Here is a 22,944-nt window from a genome sequence, read left to right on the forward strand (position 1 = left end):
CTCAAATACTTTATTGAGCAAGGATGTATAATATTCAAATGTAGTCACTTAAAAACTAGGACTTAGTTTAACTTCAGCAGAATACAGAGGGGAAGGAAAAATCAAGAGAAGTTGGAAATCCATCTCTACTAGGCAAGCCCTAAAAGCTCTGTAATACACTGAGAGTACAGCCAGAAAATTTCTGCTGTGCATTAGAGGAGTCACTAATTCTGCTTCAGTGTTCCCAGAACCCTTCTCAAAGCAAGCTCAGAAGAGAAGCTCAGCTCACTGGAAATGCTTCAGTAACAGATTTGTAATTCCTGTGGGACCAAACTGCTACAATTTGACTAACCCAAATTACTGCACATACCATCTCCAAATTCACCAGCTGTCAGAATAGCAATGGAATTTTCAACACTCTCTCAGGCTGCAAGACATCACAGCAGCTGACCCTCTCCAGCAAATAAGCATGAAACTTCTATGCATTCTTACAGCTCTTTCCCCACATTCACAAGTATTACTTCCTCCATCATGACTGAGCTAATGTACTTTGATATTTTGATACTTGCCTTTCCTTTAGGGATTTTTCCTGATACTTCTTTTCCACTTGCCATTAGTGCTCCCATGATCACTGAATAAGCTATCACACTAAAAGAATAAAATTTAAAACAATAAATGGAGCAGAAGTCTTTCCATAATGCTATTTTAGACCACAAAAGAAATGGAACATAGTCTTGTCTCATAGAAGGCTAGTAAATATTACTGTGCTAGTTATTTTAGAAGAAAAAAACCAAGCAGAAAACACTTAAAAACTGAAATCACTATAACTATCCAACATCACTAGAATGAAGTTATGAACCTATGGAATTTTACTACTGTTTCTGCATTAGTCAGAACCGTATCTTCAGACTCTGGAGGTCTTAAGACTCCACAGGGCTGAAAAAAAAGCAGACTCCTGTTCCCAGGAAGATCAGCTGTAGCCCAAAAGAGTTTATGAGCTCTACTGCAATAGAGCTAGAGGCACTGTAAAGCTGTTCAGTTATTTAATTTTTAAATTAATTTTTTTTAACTGTGAATCTCAAACAGAATTTCTCTTAATTTTTCCATTCTATGAGATAAAAGCAAAATCTGATTATAAAATCCCAAAATCTCAGGGTTTTTTTTATACTGAACGGTATCTAGGAGTAAGATGAAAGATGTTAAGTGCCTAAGTACTTTGTGGAACAGAGATTCAGAACAGTCTTAGATGTAAGGAGGTTTGCATTAAACTAGAATTCCAGCTGAAGAGTTCTGTGACATATGGAAGTTTATCCTACAGTTTCATTTGATGACTTTAACAGTTGCAACAATTTACTAAAATAATATTTTAGTGTATAATTAAAATAAGTTATGCCAAAGTATATTTCATCCTAAATACACATTTCAGAAAAACTCCCTAAGTGAAATTACAGTGGTGTATGACAATATGGATTAGAAAACCAAGCATTAAAATTTAAAAATTACAGTTCTCACTGTGTGAGCTGATGTCTATAATACAGACTACTCATCATTTTAAATATACAAGCAGGTATGAATAGTTACCATTAGCAATTACAAACTAGTTTTAAAACAGTACCAAGTCAGTTCCCATTGTCACAGCAGCACAAAAGGAGAGGCTGTGCATAACATAGCTCTTTAACATAGCTCTGTTAAAAAGTAATATTAACATTAAAAAATACATTAAGAACTGCAAGACATGGACATTGTACAGCAGGCATTCAAAGTAACAGATGATGAATATCAACACTAACCTAGATCCTCTTGAAAGTGGCATTAAATTGTAGAAGTAATAAACTAGTGACAGGATCAAGTTGCAAACAGCATCTACTTCCTAAGAGAAAAAAAAGTGTGAATTAAAGACAGTTTAACAGCCAGGTAATACTTTATAAAGGTACACATTGAAAGATCTTACGTTATCACCATTATTTTTTAAAAACCATTTCAAATGTGAAAATGTCAAACTGTGAAGCTGAAGTCTGATTAACAGATGTTTAAACAAACTATTTTGTTGTATCTTTAACATTTATATGAAACACAGTTTATCTAGACACCTATTAAAGGATGAAAAAGCACAAGCTCAAATGTAGTCAGATCGTCCAAGCATATCAAACCAACACAAACACAATTCTAGTGCTTCTCACGAATTTGTGTTACTCATCTTATACATAACCACCACGAGCCAAATCCTGAACAGTACTAGTACTTGTAGGGATGATAACAAAGGTGATCTCAGACCCATGAAAAAAGTAAGAAAAAAACAAGAAAAAAACAGAACACACTGTGATATTGAGACCTTGCCTGGGCACTCTCTAGTACTGCAGGCAAAGCACAGCAAATTTTAAAGTAACAGATAAAATTATAACAACTTCTTATGGTATTTGGCATAATTGGGTTTAAGTAACTTTATTACCTAAGAACTCTGTCAAAAAATATTAGAACAGAGACCATTAAACAAGAGTATAAAAACATAAAAGGCTTTTTCACGGTGTTAATAATTCCATGAACAGCCTTACCCCCAGCTCTGCAGACAAAATTAGAATTTTTCCTTTAGCTGTTAGATCCTTATATAGTGCATCTATTTCTGCGTGGTACAGCTGTGTTCTCTCTTCTGTCATCTGAGTTTCTATTGAAAATAGTATGTTCCCCACTCTGTTAAGCAGATGAAAAAGAAAAGGAGGTAAGACATTTTTTGAACAGAACTTGATGCATATCCAGGATAAATTACGAATCTACTACAGTTACACATCACCTTTTTCCTATCATCTTCCTTAAACAGGAGATTATTTGCATTGCTTCCCATTTAATTAAAAAAACCCTCAAAATCACTGAATTAAAAATGCTACATCACATTTTAAGTTTGAAAGAATATATAAAGACTTCCACCTAATCACAGATGAAGTATTTCCATTGAAGAATACCCAACAAGCATTAGTGTTTCACTTACATTGTGGGTAAAAAAAAGAGAAATACGAAATTTCAAATTATCTTCACAGACTTAGGATTTTTGTATAGAGCATGGAGTGTAGTTTTCTTCATTTCTAAACTACCAAAACAGGATTGTTTTGGTATAAAGCAGTTACAAACTATGGCTCAAAACAGACTGAATGATACTGAACAGAGTTTGTCCAGAACAAAGTTAGGCTGTTTACTGACACCAAAATATTTTCCTCAAAATAGTGAGGCCATATATTTAATGCCCTTTCACCATATATAAACCTGTGATTTAGAATGTAAAATAAAAAATCAAGAGATACATTAATATTTTAGCAGGGAAATTTGGATTCCATGACACTCATTGAAAGCATACAAATTCTGGGAAAAATCCCAATGCAGAGAATTTTAACTTTAATTTTAAAAAGTTTTTATTTAACAGTATGACAGCACTTCTGAGCTTCAGACGTGCTCATTTTTCAGAAAGACAAGGAATCAGAATCCAAAAAGTGAGATATTTACTATCTCACCCAGACAGTGACCTGAGCCTCCTAATTGTATTCTCATACATTCAGGTACTATTTAAATTTTCATCTGCAGATAGAAGGTCTGCAAACATCTCAAACATAAAAAAGGCCAAAATCTCTAATAGAAGAAAGTGTCTTCTATTCTTAGATCACAGAGATTTCTATTCCATTCAGAACTTTTCAGTCAACACAAAAGACAAGGTCTCACAAGAAGAAATGTATTTTGATATGTATAAAGACTGAGGTATTTGATATTTCTCCCCTTTAGGCATTTTATAGTCTAAGCTGAAAATCAAGGTCTCTTTTCACTTTTGTGCTATATGTTAGAGAGTCAACTCAGTTCCATCAGTGTTACCCATATTCCCTTTTTGTTCAAAACAACAGGAATCAAGTCCTCAAATGAATAAACTTTAGTTATTTACAAAAATGCCACTAGTGAAAAACAAAACTCACTTTATGTGAGCAGAAATGGCATTTCAGACAATTAATTGCTAATAGTTCATCATTACTTATTGTACCCTAACCCCTGAAAACAGTGAACATACTTATCTCCTGTTATTGTAATTGTGAATCCATCATATTCTTTCCCTTGATCCTTCAGGCTGGGGACTTTTGTGTTCACAGTGAATCCATCTCTGGTTTTACTGTTAAACTGCTTTCAAAAGAAAAAAAAAAGTAATATTAGAGGTAGCAGAGACAAAGACTGCCTACCTATTGCTTTGAAGCACATAAAATACATAGAGTAGAAACAAACTGTGGACAATCTTAGGGAACAGAACAAAGTTACTGTTAGTGACACTATTTCATTCATCCTTTATTTCCTTCTGAATGGAAACCATAAACACTGAATGAGGCATAGTGGTATTCAACTTTACAACTAAATAGTGAATAAAATGCGCTGTTTATGAAAAGCTACTGTACAAAGAAGTTCAAGTTGTACAGATTCTTCCCCAAGTTGCATATTGATGGTAACCTTTTGGTGCAACGATATAAATGGAAAAACAGGAATTTGAGATCTCATTTTATGTTTACACCAAGAAGTGGCTGTATTAGTCCAAGTGTGAATTCCAGAATACAACTCAAAGCAACAGTTTCTTAACTGTGATCCAGTTTCAGTTGATGTTTATCCTTATAGGAAGGAAAATATCTCTAGGTTTAAGAATTTTACAAAGCTACATTATCTAAGAGTAACACTGTAGCCAGAGAGTCTAAACCAGACAAAAATGCATTTAAGTAAAGCCAAAACCCCAGCTTTCCACATACAGCATTTGCCAGCTATCCAAATAACCCAATTACGCCACTATTGGATATTTATTTTCTACAGGCACTAATAATAACTAATATGCACTAGTGTTTACTCAGACAGTTATCTGTACTAACCCAAAACCTGTTATCCAGAGTGTTTTGTTTCAAAAGAATCTGCATTTATTTTACAGGAACAAAAAGCCTCTAGTGAGACAGCATTCCACTTTGATAAGTTTGGAATGGGATGCAGGAAACTCAAACCAGACCAAAACCTACAGGTATGGAAACTGGGAAGATTATTTGCTGCCAGTTGAGACATTTACTTTGAAATAATAATGTACAGTCCACCATGTTTATGTATTTTCATTATTCTCTTGGAGTAACCTTTATTTTTAACTCCATTAGTAGCATTTTTTCTGGTCTACAATTTGAAAGGAACCACATTAGATGCTCTGCGGGGTCCTACTTGAACATTTGTGTCCAGTAGGGAACACTTAGCTGTCCATCCACTACTTCTTTAGCAAAAGCTTTTGTTTAGTTTCAGTTCGTATCCACTTGGCTTCATCTCTCAAAGCCAAGAACAAGACAGTAATATCAAAAGGACACATGAAATTAGAGTGTCTTCAAAGAACATATATTCACAATATATTATAAAAACCCATAGAAAAATGTAGTGCTTAAGCCACATAGCTCCTGCAAAGGTAACTGCAGTGCATGATTGAGCACTAGTACCAAGAACACATCCAAATCCAGACAGTCTGTCAGGAGTAGCAGCAAGACATCTTAAGAGATCTCTGCTCTATGGCAACCCAGCTGCTTTGCTTAGATACAAAATTCCAATGTGGACACACAAGATAAGAAAGTAAAGAACTTGTCTCTATTTAACATAACTCTTTCTCCCCGAATTTTATTCTGCTCTGATTAAAACCCTCTCCAATCCTTTAAAAAGACATACTTTGTAACTTTGTTTCCACAGACCCAAATATTTCCCTATTGTTCACCCTAGATTAATTTGGAGGAATGGGGGAAAAGGGAAACAACTTTTACTTAAACCAAGCTCAAACCTTACTACTCAAGTTAAGATAAGAGTATAAATCATTTTGCATGTCATATATCCAAAGCCTTTCTACAAAGATCACCAGCAGCAGGAAGAAAACCTGCAAGTTTCCTACTCCTTTTTTGCCAAGTCTTCCTAAACTCAAAAATGTTATCCAGGATTTCATTTTAGCTATTGGTCACAAAGGGCAACTATTCCCCCCCTTTCCCGTGCCAGCCCCACATACTGAGCTGCATCGATGAACCTAAAAGTAAAAAGAACTTCCATATTCCTAATCTTTCAGGCACATCAATCAATTTTTCTCCTTCCTATTGTACAGGCACAGAGTGAGCCCACTATGGCAGATGTGACCACAAGTCCTCTCGGTTGAGAAGGTTTGAATTCTCCAAAGAATTACATTTAACATTTTGGTTTCCCATAATTTTGTTACCAGTTCAGAGTCAGGCCAAGGATTTCAAATACACATCACCCATTCCCACATATCAAAGGGAAGGTCCAACCCTATAGATGCAGATTTCGAGTAACCTGAGCTAGTATTCCCAATAACTCAGTTTGAGTTTATATACAATGGTTTTGAGCAACTGAGCATCTCCCAGAACATATTTTATGATTTTTACCATACATTAAAGTTTTTCTGTAATTTACCTTCATTATGGGAAGAAGATCTTCTACTTTGTGTACCTTTTCCAAAGCTTCTCGAACCTCTAGCAGTCCTTTTGGATTATTAGCACTGGAAAAAAGTTAAATATGAAATACAACAGTTGTATTAGTTTCTAGATACACTGTAATTCACAGAGGTTTTTTTCCTATTAGTTTAAGTCTCTTTATGTGGCAATAAATACAATTTTCCATTTCCAATAGGAATTTAAATAATTATATATACTAAGGAAACCAAAACTTACTAAACTAAGAAGAAAATCTTTCAGACTTTGTGAAATGAATATTACATAAATTTCAGATCACTATTACCAGGCAAATCAAGTAGGGGGGGAAAAAAGTTGTAATTTACCCATGATAAACAAGGATTCTGTCTTTGATAAAATGAAGAATTTTCTCGAAGTATTCCAGGTACCGGATGTTAATGACCTGTCCCCTACAAAGAAACGAAAGGGATTTTTGAAGTCTTGTTTTTCAACCCAGCATCCCAGGACACAAATATTACTCATTAATATTTGACACAATTTTATTCACAGATGCTCTGTAAATTAAAGAAATGAACCACGTAGGATTTATCCACGCGGTGAATTGCCAATCCTCCATTTAAAATACAGATTACATAGTGAACTTGCTCAAACTTATGTATCATTAGAACTGTTGTTCTCTGATAAACTACTTTCCATGCATATTTCCCCATTTTTAGTGTGTCTGAGATGCCAGCAAATCTTATCTATATGATAATTATCAATTTGTACAAGATATAATCTTCCCTAGACTCCTAGATACAACACAACTAGGAAAGAATTCTCAATTTGCACATCTAGAGAACCAACACTCTCCAGTTTACATATTTGGCAATATACATGTTGATCTGCTCTGACTGTCCACATATATTTTTCTTTATTCACCTATGTCCCCCTATATTGAAGTAATTTTGCTTTTAATCCCAACAGCTAAAACTAGTAACTGAAAAACAAAAACATTAAAAAGGTGTTGTTTTTTTTCCATTGGACTAAGTAAAAAAAGTCACTACTAAAATGTGCTAGAGACCTGTTAGGATTATAATCACTCTGAGAGGAGAAATTACATACCATTACTGCCTTTGTAGGAGTCCTTCCTCTTCTCCCAGTCTACAAAACAAGATTTTATAAAGCAAGCGTTATCGCTCTCTGAGGAAGCAAAACCACTGTCAATCACAGGAAGCTGTGGACACCTAGCTTTTCCTTCCCACTTTAAGGGATTTTTGGCAGCTCAAGTCCCTGTCTAATGTCTCACTTGACAGTCTCACCTTAGGATGCCTAGTCTCAGAGAACCAGCAGAATCAGTCCTCAAAAGCTGAACAGAACTAGAACACATACACATATCTGCACATAGGAAAGGGAGGCAGGGAAAGCGGAAGGATGAAGACAAATCTAATACACATAGTTTGCCCTTGTTGTACGTCCCATCATTTTCCATCTGTATTAAAAAATATCTGTACAACAGGCAGTAGCGTGTCAGTATAAGGAAGTGGGTTCATCTTTAGTGTCATCTTGGAAGATGCATCCAAAGCAGGCCTATCATTCTATAAGGCCCTCTAGAAGCTGTCATACCAATAAAGATTTTTGGTGGGTGGTCCAAAGTGATTTGTGTTTATTCCCACACTTTCTTCTTGTTTAGTAAACACTACTACCAAGAATTCAAAAGTTGCAGTGTTCCAGAGTATCTTTTTTTTATTAAGAACATTAAGATATCACTAATGTTTAGCTGATCACAAACCATTGCTTTGTCTATGAAAACAACTAAAGCTTTCCAAAACATTTGCTATACTTTAAATCAAACTTACTAGTTTTGATTATTTTTTTATTATTTGGATAATTTAAGACAGAAAGGAGGTAAGCCAGATTCACCCTTGTCTACAGACCAACAAAGAGACAGCTGACACACCTGCATCTTGAGAACATTAAGATCTGAAAACCCACCAAAAGTTGTGAGGTGCAAGATGTTTCTTATAACTCTTTTAGAAAAGGTTCGCAAACTGACACAAAACAAACAAAAAAAGTTTTTGTTTTCTGATGCAGTCTAAACATTTTGGCATTCTGGAAAAGAAAAATTAATTCAGCAGACACTGAATGCTAGTGCCTCCATGACAAGACTCATTTGATAGGAATCACTGAACAATACTGACTTCCAATGGAAAGATTTCGAGTAAAGAAAAAGGTTGGGCTAATGGACAAGTAACACAAGTATTCTGCCCACAGAAATTCCTGGTGAGCAATTCAGATGAAATAAAACGTAGACACAGCTTGAGCTCAGCATGACTAGATCTTTTACAAATGCTAGAAGAACACTCAGCTGCTGTTGCTACACTTCTTGTTTGATTGAACAGCTTTTATCTTAATACCATGCAAATTGCTATTTGTCAGCCTAAATCTACTGTTACACCTGGCTGTCAGGTAGCCATGCTGTTACAGAAAGAATTCAGCCTTAGTCAAATGGGTATGAGAATAACTTTCAAACCATAACCTAACTATAAAACAAAGTATATCTTCTTAACGGACAGTTGAAAGACCATCTCAGTTATCAAGAAAAGGGTATTAGCTCTGTGCCCTATTAGTCTCTTCACTCAGCAGTCATTTTACAAGCTGAGTAATGTAAAAAGGAAACTATACGCATCTGCATAATTCTTTAAGAAGAAATCATCATTTAGAAATCAAAGTGAACTAGAACATGTTTCAAAACCAAAATAAATTTTAAAAACAACCATTACCACTTCGTATGTTCATTTATTTTATCCCTCACATCATGTGAAATAATCAGGATGGAGCCAAAAGCAGAAACAAATCACAACAGAAAGGTCATCACAGAAAGTGGCTATTACTTAAGGCTGGAGAATGACCAAACCAGAACAGGTTTTCAGAGTCAAAAAGAATGCAATCACCATCCAGTACCAAAGCATGAGCAACTGCTAAGGCAGCTTCAAATTTCCAATTTAGGCTGCTTCAAATCTATTGTTTCTTTAAAAAAGGCACCAAACCAGAGAACCATTACTTAGCTATCAAATAAGCACAAACAAAATGCTGATGAGATCTCCAAAAGCCATGGCTGAGCCAAACTGAAAAGGTTAGAATTAGGCTCACTGTGGGCCTACAATTCTGAATGTTCATGAAGCTTATTTCAGACTTTTATAAAATAACTAAAATAGCTGTAACAGTACATAGTCAATTTGGCGAGCATTCCCTGATGAAAGGAAAACAAATAAAGTACTCTGGCCACTGCAAAACAAGAGTGTTCCCGACACAGAGTTTCTGTACAAGGACATATTTCTGCAGATTAAACATTTAGTGTTAGTTTCAGCACGTTAATTAGGTGTTGTTACATGAAAGCCTTTCTGCCAACACAGATCACTTGGAAGTTAAGGTTTTAATCTCCCATTTAGAAATAAAACCATGAAGAAAGAGGTGAAGTATGGAATGCATCTCTGTCTTCAAGTACAGATGACTGTGGTTTCTGCTGCACTGTACATACGACAAGAGAAATGCAGCACCAGCAAAGACGGAAACAGCTTGGAGCCCAAATGTAACACTTGGCTTGAGTGAAGAGAGAAGCCTGAGCACAAGGTTGTTCAAAAAGCAGCACATCTTGCAAAGTAAATGATCTGCACTGCAGTTTAATGCTGCATTAATCACTCCATAAAGTAACAGAGAGGCTGCTAGGGTCCATTCCACAGACTGGAAGGGTGAGGACAAATCCTCATTAGACTCTGCATATGAACATCAGTACATCACTACTATTCTCTGCCTGAAATAATTCTTGAGAAGGCTTCGTTTCCCTTATTCTCCTTTTTTCAGTACAGCTTCTCACAGAATAAAGAGATAGACATACATAAAAGCAGAATGACAGATCAAAGATTCAGTATTTCCCATGAGGGGGTGGAATAAGATGAAACCTGGCTACGTATTTACTTACACAAACACACTCTGCTCCTGTGATTGACAGTGATGCTGCCACATCGAGTCTATCACACTTGTACCACTTCAAGGGAGGTAGCACTGTCATGACTACAAATCCAGAGTTTTGCAGCATGGGAGAAGATGGAACGTACAACAGTGGTTGAATCTTTTCAATTTTACCTTTATTTGCAAGTGCAACTGTTATCTTTCACAGGTTACTTATTTTGTCATTTTTGCTTTAGACTGGCCTGCCTTGAAAACAATTATGAGAACTATGTTTTTCCTCTTCACTGTAAATTTGTATTAAAACTAAAAGAACAGCATTGTTTCAATACCGATGCCACTGACAAGCAGCATTCACAAAAATTACAACTATGATGAACTTAATAAAATTTTTACATTTAAGATTATTTGGGAAACAAAAACAGCATGTGAAAATATGCATATTCTGGATCCCTGTTAGCTACTGCTATAACTCAGCTGTACAATTGAAATTCAGGAAAAAGAAGAAATGTCAGGGAAAATTGTGCACAAATCCCAAATGTTCCACCAGAAAACCTAAAATAATATTAAAGTAAAACAGTAAGCACATATACATTCAATGCTGCAAAATGCTGTTTCCCAAAGTGCTGGTCATTTCTGGTACAATCCTTTAGTGTGTGTGAGAATGCTGTTTGGTAAAACTCTCATACCTGATTAAGTTAATGTGATTATTGAAACCTCTGCTAAGGCTCCGGGCAGGCATTTGGTCCAACCAAAGCACAGGCTGGTCAGGGTCAGCTATCCTACAAAGACAAAGATTATCAACATCGGCACACATTTCAATCCATGGGATATTTCTAATAGAGCTTTATTCATAGAACGATTTTGGGCAAACACTAGAATTCAGAGATTACGGAAAAGAACTTTTCCTGAAGCATAGGGTTTTTTCTTATGAAAACCATACAACTCAAACATTTGATGTTTCTGGAGTTGAAACTGTTAATTTATATTTGCCTTAGCTGCCGTGGATCCTAGGTCTCTCACAGCTTTGCTTCAATTGGAAAATGATATTCTGATTTTTTCCTCTTTTGTAGAAGAAGAAAAATGAAGTATTTTCAGAAGTGCACTAGTTGTACCATCCTTTTCTTTTATCAGAACCTTTCTAGTTACAGAATGGCAGCAAGTGTTCATTTTCTTGGCCATGACTGCAGCTCTTTGGTTAGCTGGAGCACTCATCATTATGACAACCAGTCCAGGCTTGCCGTCTGTCCTGTGTGACCATTACCTTCTCCACTTCACAGCAATGTCAAACATATCTCTCCACTGCATCAGTCTGGTTTTCCCATTCATCCGAACTTTGGAGTTGGCCCAAGTCCGCTGCACAGCTTGCATTACTTCCAGAGTGGCCAATCCCATTGCTGAGGTGAGGCAGGAGGACACAGGTACCAACAACAGAAACAGAAAACCAATTAGTGCCAAATACTCAATCCTGCACAGACAGGAAAACTGAAGCAGGAAAGCAAAGTATTTACAGGAAAAGAATGGACAACGTCAAAAAGTCTGGGAGATCCTGATTTCCAGTGCCAGGTTCAGAAAATGCTGACATAATGATTATTTTAAACTTTCCATCTGATTTGAAACAAACAGAGCATAAAACTAGTTTGCAGATAGAAAAGATATAGCATTCAATTATCACCACACTGACTTCCCCCCTGCCCCTCTCAAATTTACAGAGCATTTTCAGTATACCTCTGTGTATCCTTTTATTTGGAAGAAATCCTGGTGTCTCATACTGCATCATGGAACCCAGATGATCAGCTACACATATGAGTTCTTGCACATCAGGCTTATAGCTTTCAAAATTCTGAAATAACACATCTCTTACAGAGGAGAAAAACATGCATGAGACACAGCTTAGCTATGAAAGTCCTGAAAGCATTTGGCAAACAAATCTGTGTTTTGCAAATCAATACCATTTGTGTGAGAAACACAAACACAGGCTAAAGAACACTCATTCCTCCTCCCAGCCCACTGAACACACACAGTATGTTGCAGTTACACCCACTATTCAAATTAATTCAGTCTTATTGAATTCAATGGCAGACCCTCCCATTTCAAATAGGCTTTAAAAAATAAAAATTCTCACTTTATATGTGGCTGTAACCCTGGCTGTTCTTCATAGTTTTCTATAAGAAAAGGAAGATTTTTGGCCCAGTGATCTTTGAAATTTCCAGGAAGATCTATATCAGTATTATACTCTGTAAGAGGGGTATCCAAATGTGCATGCAAATATCTAGAATACTCTGGAAGAAAAAAAAAAGAAAAGTTAAATACTGTTTGAATGATCAGTTTATTTATGCCATTACAAAAAACAGTAACCAGGTTATAGGCTTATCAGTTAAACAATATGACTTCAGTAAGTCATTATTTTTAGGTAATTTTGCTATTAGACAACTTGCAAAATAGAAATAAGTCTTTTTTAACTAAGTATCAGAACAGTCTGCATTTATTTAGAAATGTATATTTCATTTCTGGACCTAGCTTTTAACTGTATGAACAGTAAGAATCAGTGTACTTTTTCCTTAACATACGTACTCAACTGTGTTCATGAGAATATACACTGGTTTCTCTAAAATCACCATAACTACAAGCAAGCTTGCACTTTTAGGGTCCTTGAAGCATTTAAGAAAATTTTTAAAAAAATGAAACAAAAACCAAAACAAAACCCACCAAAAAACCCAAAAAACCGCCAAAAAACCCACCAGCAACAACAACAAACCAATCCAGAAAAAACCCAACACAAAAAAACTCCAATTCCAATTTACCTCGGAGGTACTTCACTTTCAGATATTCTGGACTGGCTTTCTGTCCTGGTAGAGGATCATTTAACATCACTTTGGTCTGAGCTTTTATGCCTTCATAAAACTGTCCCATTGCAACATGGCTGAGACCCTTCATGTACTGGCACACTTCATTGTATGGTTCTAGCTGCAGACATCTCTAGGAGATTAAAGGAACAAAGCACCCATAAATCAAGAGACAGAAAGAGTACCTTCAAATAATCCAACCTGTCTGGTCAGAAGACATATGAAAAGATTTAATAATTAATAAGATCCACTTCTATCATGATTTTCATTCAAATACTGCTGAGCACTTAAACTCCTAGCAAGTGTAAGAAAAATATTTTCTGCTTTATCAAAGGGGAAAAAAACCTGAAAACTCAAACCTTGCCTATAAAAATATGCTTTGCACACTTTGCTCTAACAATATTAGCTCAATGTTAGCTGGGTGAAATTAGGCAAAATATACTCCTGACAATATAACAAAACATTTTGGGTTAGTTACATAGATACATATCTTTTCTGTAATTTCTCCTGTTCATCTCTTCACTACTTCATGCATTAGTACAATTCTATGTTAATCAGCTATTTACTGCATGTTAAACACACAGCAAACTCCTATTTATGATTCAGAAATGACTACTCCAATGCTTCCAGCAATTACATGCCTTTAAAAGAGCACCTCCATCTCAGAAGTTGAAATATCTTTTCAATTACACCAGTATCTACAAATTGGGTTATGGAAGGTGAATATGTAATAATACACATAAAGTGTTCTCCTTGGGATTAGCACACACTCATTTGGAAAAGGATCTTATTTCATTCCTTGTTTCAAAAATATGGGCATACAAATAACATCTGCCTTTTTTGTTCTGTCTACAAAACAAGGCAATTACTTAATACCAGCAGAGATAGGCAAGATTTTGGCAACATGAAAATTTTTGCAAGCCCAATGAATCACAGCATATGCTGACTTTTTCAGAAGAAAATACTCTAGAAGAATTAGATAAACATTGCAGCTTATTTTCAGCTAAAAATGACAGACTAGTACATTTTACCTTTCATCTGATATGAAAAAATTTTAGGTTTCAAGTCAAAGTATCAGCAAGAACATAATTATCAGTTTAAAAAGAAAAAAATAAAATCAGCCAGAGCTTGGTTTTACAAACACATAAAACAGTTAAAGAAACCACCTTAGTTTTAGCAAAATTACATTTTTAATTACAAACTGTTAAGTTTTATCTTTGAAGACAGACTTCAGAAAAAATACTTCTAGTTCAAATGCACACACACTCAGAATGAAAAGCTTTGAAATTTGTCCATTTTAGTGCATCTGTTGAATACAAGACCTCATTAAAACATTTAAATTTTGTGTTTACTTAGGGCCTGCTTACCTTAAAATTCTTTAGTGCTTCATCTAAACTACCATGATGATAAAGCATCATTCCTTTGAGCTGTAAAGTCTGAACATGATTTTGATTCAGCAGTAAAGCCTTCTGGAAGCTCTCTGTAGCAGCATCAAAGTTACCAAGCTCTCTAGGTGATTCCAGAATGTCAAAAATGAAATATAGAGAAGGCAACAATGACAAAAAAAATTGCTTGTTAAAAGTGATTTTAAGGTGTCCAAAGGGGATATCATTGAAGAGAAGCACAGTACTAATGGAAAATTTCTATAACAAAAGCAGTAATTTTGCAACTATTCTTCTGTGGTACTAACAGAATGGCTGCACAGAGGTTTGTCATTCCCAGGAATATGTACTCTGAAATACAACCCCACAAGACCACAAATCTTCACAATCCTCAGCAGACACTGAAATTGTAAAAACACATACCTAAGGTATTTCTTCAGAAACTAAAGTACATAAAACTTCCACACAAAGCATTCTTGGAAAAAATTCTCTTTGAGAGATCTTTTTAACTTTTAAGTACAGGCATGTTTTTACAAATTTACCAACTATTTAAGTGCTGAGTAAGAAGAAAACATACGGTGTTTGAAAACTGAAACTAACTAAAAATTTATTGACTGGAATTACTCCATGTGCAGGACAGCTGTACACATAAGCAGGCAGCAAAAACTGTCACAGAGAAACTGTCCTGAGAAAATTAATATAGAAATAGTACACAGTTTAATTTATCATAGTTTTTTCATTCAGTACACTGATTTAAGATTATTATATTAAACAAAATTAATTCAAACAACAGCAACTCTAGAAAAACAAACAAGATTTACTCATTTTAAATACATTTGCCAAAAAGAATTTTTAGCAGAATAGTGATTAACCACAGTTCTTTAGTTTCAAATAAATGAATGAACACCAAAGCCACTATGTTTGAAGCATGATTTAATCAGGTATAGCTCACATTGTGTTAAACCTTTCCATCACTTAAAAATCATTTAGCATACCTAAAACACATCTCACTGGAAAACTGACTTTGAGTCTGGGAGACTCAAAGAGGTACCAGACACTAAATTAAAAACACAAAGCAAACATAGAAATTATTTACATTGAACATATCCTGACATAGCCATACCTGCTGCTGGAGCTACCAAGTATCACATCTGGTTTTGCACAATTTTGTAACAAATGTGTAAAACTTAAGAGTGCATTATAAAGAACACAACCAGGTGAAAAAAAAATACTTTAAAACTACTTCTGAATATACGTACCTGTAGGCTTGTCCCAGACTTTTATATGCATCTATGAAGTCTGCTTTCTGCTTCAGAGCCTCTTTGAAGGATTCAATGGCTTCCTACAGAAAGGGACCAACAGAAAAATTTGTAGCTTACTACATTCATTAAATTTCAGCATACTGAGTAGTTACTGGCTATGGAATTTACAGTTATATATCAAAAGCTTTGGAAGGAGCAACCAAAGCATGAATTTATTATGAAATCTATAGAGTAAAAATTATTACATAATAAATGAAATCCCGAAACATTTTTTACAGTACTGACAGATTTAGCTGGAATTCTTTCATCTAATATGCAGCAGGAATGAGCAACCCTTTTAGTATTTATTAAATTAGTTCAGGAATGAAATCCCTTCAGAGTTTGCTTTCAAAGGTCAGTCTGGTCCCTAAGGCAAAGCAGTTTCTCCGTACAGTCTTCCTTCTTCACTCATAATACACCTCTTAAGTTCTGAAGGCCAAAAGACTCCTTCAAATCTGCACTCTGCCTTTAATTGTCTTACTGCATTCTTTGTTATTTTCTCAGTTGGAAACATTCTCTTGAGGGATTACAGAGCAAGGGATCATCTCCACACAACAGCATGTACTGTTGCTATCACTGCTATTACTCTTGTGAGGAATACAACATAATAAAAACAAAAGCTAACAAAATAATCATGTGGTTAAAGAAATATTCCTCTCCAAAGAATCTGATTAAGAACTCAGCTTTTCAAACTAGAGTGGCTACACAAACTGGAATATTCAGTACTGAGACTTAAAATTAAAGATGGAATGGTCAACTACTTTATATTACTAGGGAATGCCTAAAAAGTATCTTGAAGTCTTCAGTGCAATAAATTAGATGCCATAAGGAAAGAATTACTGGTATCTTTAGTTGATTTAGAAAAACTATCAAATCTATGCTGAGCACCACAATGTGCACAAAAATACCCACTGAACAAAAATGTAGGACAATCACCTACAACTACAGATAGGCTCATAGCCTACAGATAAGTTTTAAAACCAAGATTATTATTCCCAAAAGCAGTGATTCAAAAAAATCGCTTTTCACTTAAAAATGAACACAGCCACCTTCAACCCTAATCTTTAATTTTCAGCAAGCCTTATGAAACCTAAGAGATGGCATGTATAGCTTTCCTTTAAAAGGCAGCTAGAATCTGACTGGAAGCTAAGGTGTACCTGGGGATGAAAAACCACTCAGTGACAATCTCTCCGAACATGAATATCAGAGAGGGAAAATGCCTCCTTTGAGAAAAGAAACTGGGGGGAAGGAGGCAGTAGTGCAGAAATGTGCTGACTTGTGTATCAGAAAGAAAAGAAACTTTGCTTCTATTCTGCAAACTGAGACAGCATTTATTTTTGTCAGTTGTATTTTCACCATCACTTTTTGAGGTCTCTGTTGCCTACATCAAAAATCAGAAATCCAGAGTATTATTTGCAAGTATCTCTTCTTACTGCAAGATACAGACAATAAAAGTTCAATGACAGTCTGATGTTCTCACAGCATACTGTGAGACTGTAGAAAAAAACACCTGCTTGGGTACTAAAAAAGTGAAGAAGTGGATTTCAAAAAAAAAAAAAAGATAAAAAAATAGTGATTGCCTGTAGTGGGCTGAAACTCAGGAGGTCTGGGTTGTCTCCAGATTCTGCATACAACCCTTCATGAACCTCAAGCTGTTATCAGAGGTTAAAAAAGAAGACAGCTTCCAGTGCTGGAATTCAGGAATTGCACCATTGCATCTTCATTTTTCACACTGAGAATTTCAGACAACTTGTCTAATTACTCTCCTGTCTGAAAAATGGCAGCAGTACCTCTAAATACTTTATGGACAGACAAGAAACAGAGGCAATATCACTACACCTAAAACAGAGAGAAGTTTTGAGTCAAAAATGGTGAAAACTTAAAGATGGCATGGGAAGAACTTTATTCCCTGCCCCTTTTAGAAACTGAAGGAACAATTATATTCCCTTAAGTTAGATATCAGCCTTCCAGAAACAACATATAACTGAAATAAACGTGCATAAATGCAAGGCTCTAGCAGCACTTTCCTTGATTATTCCTTAGCTCATTCGAGGAGGAGTTTAAAATTATTTTCCTCTTCATCCCTTTTCCCCTCCCAAACCCTAGGAAATTTCCATTTCACTTTGAAATTTTTGAGCATAATCATACAAATACTAGCAGAAGTGCTAAATACAAATACCTTTCAAAGCATTCCTTAAACAAGTCTGTTACCACTGATCTACTGAGATTCAACAAGACCTGCAGTATTTACATATGATATCATGGAATCTTTTTATTTTGCTTGCACTCTTTTACGTTAAAAATCTTCCTTATGTGAGAGAAAATACATATGTCAAAACCAATGATATTTCCACTACTTTATGGAAATAACTTCAAATAAAGGGTACTGTTCTACATAAACTGTTGTTTAACATAGCTTAAGATAAATATATATCTTATTTAATATAAATACATAAGTATTTTTATATATAGATATTTTATTTAATATAAAATGTTGTTTAAGACAGCTTTACCTTTAAAAGTCCTCTGTGAAAGAAGGTTAAGCCTTTATAAAGCATAGCTATAGGCTGATTCTTGTTCAGTTCCAGTGAGCGCTGAAAATCTTCATGGGCTGCTGCATAATCCTATGATAAAGAAGATTTCAGATGGCACAGGAAACACCATACAAATAAAGAGGAGTATGTACTTTTAATTTCATAAAAGTAAACTATAGAATTTTTTAGGAATATTTTAACTTCCTATAACTTTAATAGGAAGTCAGTCTCAAGGGCTAAGCAGCAGTGATGATCAACTATGAATCAGAGCACCAATGAATGCACAATACACTTCCAACTTTACAGGAAGTGCTGCATAAAACATAGTAAACTAAATGGAAAAATAGCTGGAAGGAAACAGTGAAATCTGAAGAATCAAGTAGGAAATCTGCTATCTAGTATTCACATCTTAATCTTCAAAGATAAAACTACTTGTCCTGCATTAAACCTTCAATAACAACATACACAGATCACACCACAAAATGGGATGTTAGCATTTTTGTAGGGGTTTTTTGTTTATTGTGAGGAGTATTTTTTCTTAAGTATACAGAGGACTTACTGCCTTGGCCATAACTATTTTCCTTTTTAGACTAGTGTTTATCAATACTAAGTAAATGCAGCTGCAGGTTATAAATCAACCTTGTTATTAGATTAGTTTGGGGTTTTTTTAACTAAATAGGAAAGAAGTTCTAGCACAAAAGGAACAGCACAGAAGTCAACAAAACAATGAACAACACCCCCAAAGCAAAGCCAAAGAGAATCCCCAAAGTGCACTGACCTCAGACACAAAGTAGAGCGTAGCTCTGTGCCTGTAGAGCCTTGCTGATGGTTGCAGCTGAATGGCTTTGGTGAGATCTGAGAGTGCTTCACTGATTCGTCCCAGTGGGGACAATATCTAAGAGAACAAAACCAAAACCGTTTAGAGCAGACAGAGTGAATGGATTTGTTTTAGAAATATGAAGATGATTCTTTTCCATGTTCAGCTGTAACAGAGCAATTGTATTTGCTAGAATAGGCTGGAAAGTTCCACTATAAGTTTCATTAATTGTGGCTTTTAAACCCTTTTGAAGGAGTAAATCTGACAGAATTTTTTCTCAAAACTATCAGCATACATGAACATCACCACATCTGCAGAAACCCTGTATTCCAAATTAAAAACAAGTCGGACAAAATAAAATACTCAATTTCAAGCTATTTCAATATATTCAAATAAAAAAGTAATTGAAGTATTCTTCCAAGCCTATTTGAAAAAAAACATTCCACTAATGGAAAATGGTCCATTTCCAATTATTTGAATGCCTTTCACATTTTTAGATCAAGCTGCACAAATGTACTACGAAATCACTAAAAACATTAAAACTGTGAATATTATGGCAGCTATCATCATACAGTATGCTGACTAATATTTATACTTTTGGTTTGTCTACAAAGCTGCTTCTTGACATTCATTTTCTGTAATTTAGTTAGCAAAACAAAACGTAATTTTCAAAATAAAAATATATATGGGTTGGAATGATTTTTAAAATACACGCACAAATATAAACCCAGAACAATGTATTTTTTAAAAATTTGGTAATTTAACAACTAGTATTCACAGTAGATTCACTAAGGTAAGAAAAGGTACAAACAGTAAGGTTCAAGAGATATTTTGATTCATTTTATAAAAAAACCCCTACCCACAAATGATCTTGCTATATAGCATGTCAGAAACTGAACACTTAATCATAACATACGCTATTCCACGGGCTAGAGTAACTCTATGTCTTATTTTAAAACTAAATATTCCACAAATTACACTGTTTGAGAGGAAATCGGTATATTTTAAAAGAAAGGAGAAATGCTCACAGAACATCAAGCTTTAGTCATTAAATCAGTTAAAATATAATTGGAAACACTGTATAATTGCAACTTCTCCAAAAGTCTGAAAAGACAAAAAATGCTCACTTCTGCTCGCTGTTCAAATACTTCAGGACGATCTGGTTCTAGACTGATCACCCTACTGAGCTCAAACAGAGCAAGTTCAGCATTTTTCATATCCTGTAAAGGAGAAAAAATAAACAAGGTGAACAACTGTGCATACTTAGACTAATATACTCTCAAGATGAAGGACAACTAGTTTGGCTAGGTGTCTGAAAGTGTAACAGTTTATATTTAAACTACTTCACACCTTTGCTAAAAACATCAAGATGCATTATTCTGCAAATAGCTGGAAAAAACCACCTGTCTGCTGCAAACAACAAAACTAAGCTTAGTACACATCACCTTTGCATTGCACCTCTAATAATTTATTAATTTAACTCTGTGAATAAATACTAGATTTATAGCTCCAAAGGTACCTTGCTTGGCAGCAAAGCTGGTTCAAGCTCCCACATGAACACCAACACACAGGCACAATCAGCACTGTCTGCAACTAAAGCCAAGTAGTAATGACAAATGAGGTGATGCCAGCAGCATCCTGCCTATCTGAAGTTCTAAACTGTCCTCAATTAAGTAGTTACCTAATTAACAGGATGGAAATAGTTACTTCATTAGAAAAAAAATCAAAGTAATTACAGAGCAAGTTCTGTATTAGATTTCATTGATTTTTTTCTTTCTCAAAACAAAGAAATTTTGTGTTTAATTATTGTCTTTGTGTCTTGAAGGTACCACTCAAAAACTTTTATGAAGTGAAGCTGTATCAACACCTAGCTAAACTGAGAAAACAAACTCATGCTGATGTTAAAAACAAGCAAATATGAGGGATTTCAAGCTCTTGTCAGCATCCCTAGATAATTAAACATTCTGTACAAAGAAAATTTTCAAGGAGTTATTCAATTATTCATTCTTCTAGAACTCTAGCAACCACTCAGTCATGATTCAACTGGCCACCAAGTCCTACAAGGACCATAGTCTACTCATAAATTTCTTTCCGCTCAAGAAATAATTTGAGCAGTATGTATTGCAATCAAGTCATTTAACTCTGAATATTTTTAACTAATTCAAGGTGGTATACTTATCAAGAGTCATAAGCAATCAAAAAGCAATGTGAAATCAACCATATTGGAAGAGCTGACAGTGTTCCCAAGCTGCAATAAAAGACTTTTTCATTTCCAAACACACCTTAGATGTGGAGATGAATTCAGTGGGACTTCATAAAACTGTCTCTCGGAGACAAGACACTGCCTGTGATCTTAACAGGCGATTCCTTCCAGAAGCTGTGGCTCACTTCCTTACTATCTACCACTCACAACAGTGAGCTATCTTCTCCTTTGGCACACTTATGCCATGCAGCTTTACTTCCAGTCTCACAAAGCAAACATACCCCTGGCCTGAGCACTATGATCTGCTAGATCCCTCTGCGTTATACAGTGCATCGACCAAGGGATAGACTTCTCGTAGAAGTAGGACAGCACAAAGGCTTTAAGTACACAAAGGGGTGTACTTAACACGTTCTAACCAGTCTAGTTACTCCTGCTACAGGCTCTCTTGTAGTTCAGACTCAAATAATTCAGTGGGTTATTAATTAAAAGAATTATCTACTCACATGTAGTCCTTTTTTTCCGTATGCTATCCCTCGTCCATAAATTGCACTAACCAGCTCTGGTTCTTCCTGTTTGTTGGGGGTTAGATTTAGTTTTTTTTTCTTCTCACAGAATTTTTTCCCATAAGTTTCCAAGAAGCCTTAATGACTACTTAGTCAGAACAAAAAGAGTGCTTGAGGGATATAGCAGCACGAAGCTACACCTATTGTTTTTGAGTCCCTGGGAGTGTCCTTCAGAGGGGAGAGATGATGAGCCTTGGGGAAGGCAAAAAAGACAGATCTGGGGGAGGGAGAGGCACTCTTGCTCTCAGCGCCGAGGAGGACGGTCAAGCTGCACTCTACCTCTGCCTCGTCCTGAGAAATCTATCGTTATCTGTTCGTGTACCCGGGAGCTCGCTTTCTCCAGCCTCTCCCCACCGCCGCTGCTTCTTCGGACCTTTGAGACCCTCCTGCTACTCTGTAGCCCTGCACTGCCCAACCCTGCCGGGACACCCCTGCTGTTCCAGCTGCCAGCGCAGAGCTCCTCATCTGATCCACCAGCCCGGGACTTTTCCTTCCTTCCAGTTCAGCCTCTCAGAGTCCTGCAGGGGCATCCAGATCAAGCTGCTCTGGGCTTTTGTAAAAGAAAGCCCTCAAAGTTCTTAGTTCTGTTTATTATTGATGCTGTAGTTGTTGTTTGTTTGTCGTTTTGTCATATATATTAGTAAAAAACTGTTATTCCTACCCCCATAACTCTGCCTAAAAGCTCCTTTAATTTTCCTTTTAATTGGAATAATTTAGAGGGAGGAGATTTGAATTCTCCATCTCTAGGGAGGTCCTGCCCCTTCCTAGCAGATATCTGTCTTTAAACCAAGACAGATTTATTGGCGCCCAACGTGGGGCTTGAGGGCATTGAGAAGAAAAGGAATAACAGTTCTTAAGTGACCTTGTGCACTGGGTATAGAAACCTCCCTAAATAGCATCATGTGGTCTAGCTTACCTTAGTTTGGGT

General features: G+C 35.7%; 2 protein-coding genes across 4 annotated transcripts in view; one reads left to right on the top strand and one right to left on the bottom strand.

Moving 5' to 3' along the window:
• LOC134547043 (uncharacterized) overlaps window positions 1-6,152 on the top strand; it is a 13,575-nt gene extending 7,423 nt beyond the window's left edge. Inside the window, exons 2-3 of one of the 2 annotated variants that reach the window (XM_063390532.1) lie at window positions 4,913-4,999; window positions 6,098-6,152. In XM_063390532.1, coding sequence (XP_063246602.1) covers window positions 4,913-4,999; window positions 6,098-6,128 — 118 coding nt within the window. In that variant the 3' untranslated portion in view covers window positions 6,129-6,152. Of the gene's footprint in view, window positions 1-4,912; window positions 5,114-6,097 lie in introns of those variants that run through there. The other variant, XM_063390531.1, reaches the window with a different exon arrangement.
• TTC13 (tetratricopeptide repeat domain 13) overlaps window positions 1-22,944 on the bottom strand; it is a 45,468-nt gene that overhangs the window by 4,618 nt on the left and 17,906 nt on the right. Inside the window, exons 5-21 of one of the 2 annotated variants that reach the window (XM_063390516.1) lie at window positions 21,957-22,022; window positions 20,378-20,470; window positions 19,212-19,328; window positions 18,413-18,523; window positions 15,858-15,940; window positions 14,584-14,725; window positions 13,175-13,349; window positions 12,496-12,652; window positions 12,099-12,229; window positions 11,635-11,767; window positions 11,060-11,152; window positions 6,788-6,871; window positions 6,424-6,508; window positions 4,022-4,131; window positions 2,532-2,667; window positions 1,770-1,849; window positions 549-627 (exon numbers count right to left, since the gene is read on the bottom strand). In XM_063390516.1, coding sequence (XP_063246586.1) covers window positions 549-627; window positions 1,770-1,849; window positions 2,532-2,667; window positions 4,022-4,131; window positions 6,424-6,508; window positions 6,788-6,871; window positions 11,060-11,152; window positions 11,635-11,767; window positions 12,099-12,229; window positions 12,496-12,652; window positions 13,175-13,349; window positions 14,584-14,725; window positions 15,858-15,940; window positions 18,413-18,523; window positions 19,212-19,328; window positions 20,378-20,470; window positions 21,957-22,022 — 1,875 coding nt within the window. The remainder of the gene's footprint in view (window positions 1-548; window positions 628-1,769; window positions 1,850-2,531; window positions 2,668-4,021; window positions 4,132-6,423; window positions 6,509-6,787; window positions 6,872-11,059; window positions 11,153-11,634; window positions 11,768-12,098; window positions 12,230-12,495; window positions 12,653-13,174; window positions 13,350-14,583; window positions 14,726-15,857; window positions 15,941-18,412; window positions 18,524-19,211; window positions 19,329-20,377; window positions 20,471-21,956; window positions 22,023-22,944) is intronic. The other variant, XM_063390517.1, reaches the window with a different exon arrangement.

This window comes from Prinia subflava, chromosome 2 (assembly GCF_021018805.1).
Source record: "Prinia subflava isolate CZ2003 ecotype Zambia chromosome 2, Cam_Psub_1.2, whole genome shotgun sequence".
Taxonomy (NCBI): Eukaryota; Metazoa; Chordata; class Aves; order Passeriformes; family Cisticolidae; genus Prinia; species Prinia subflava.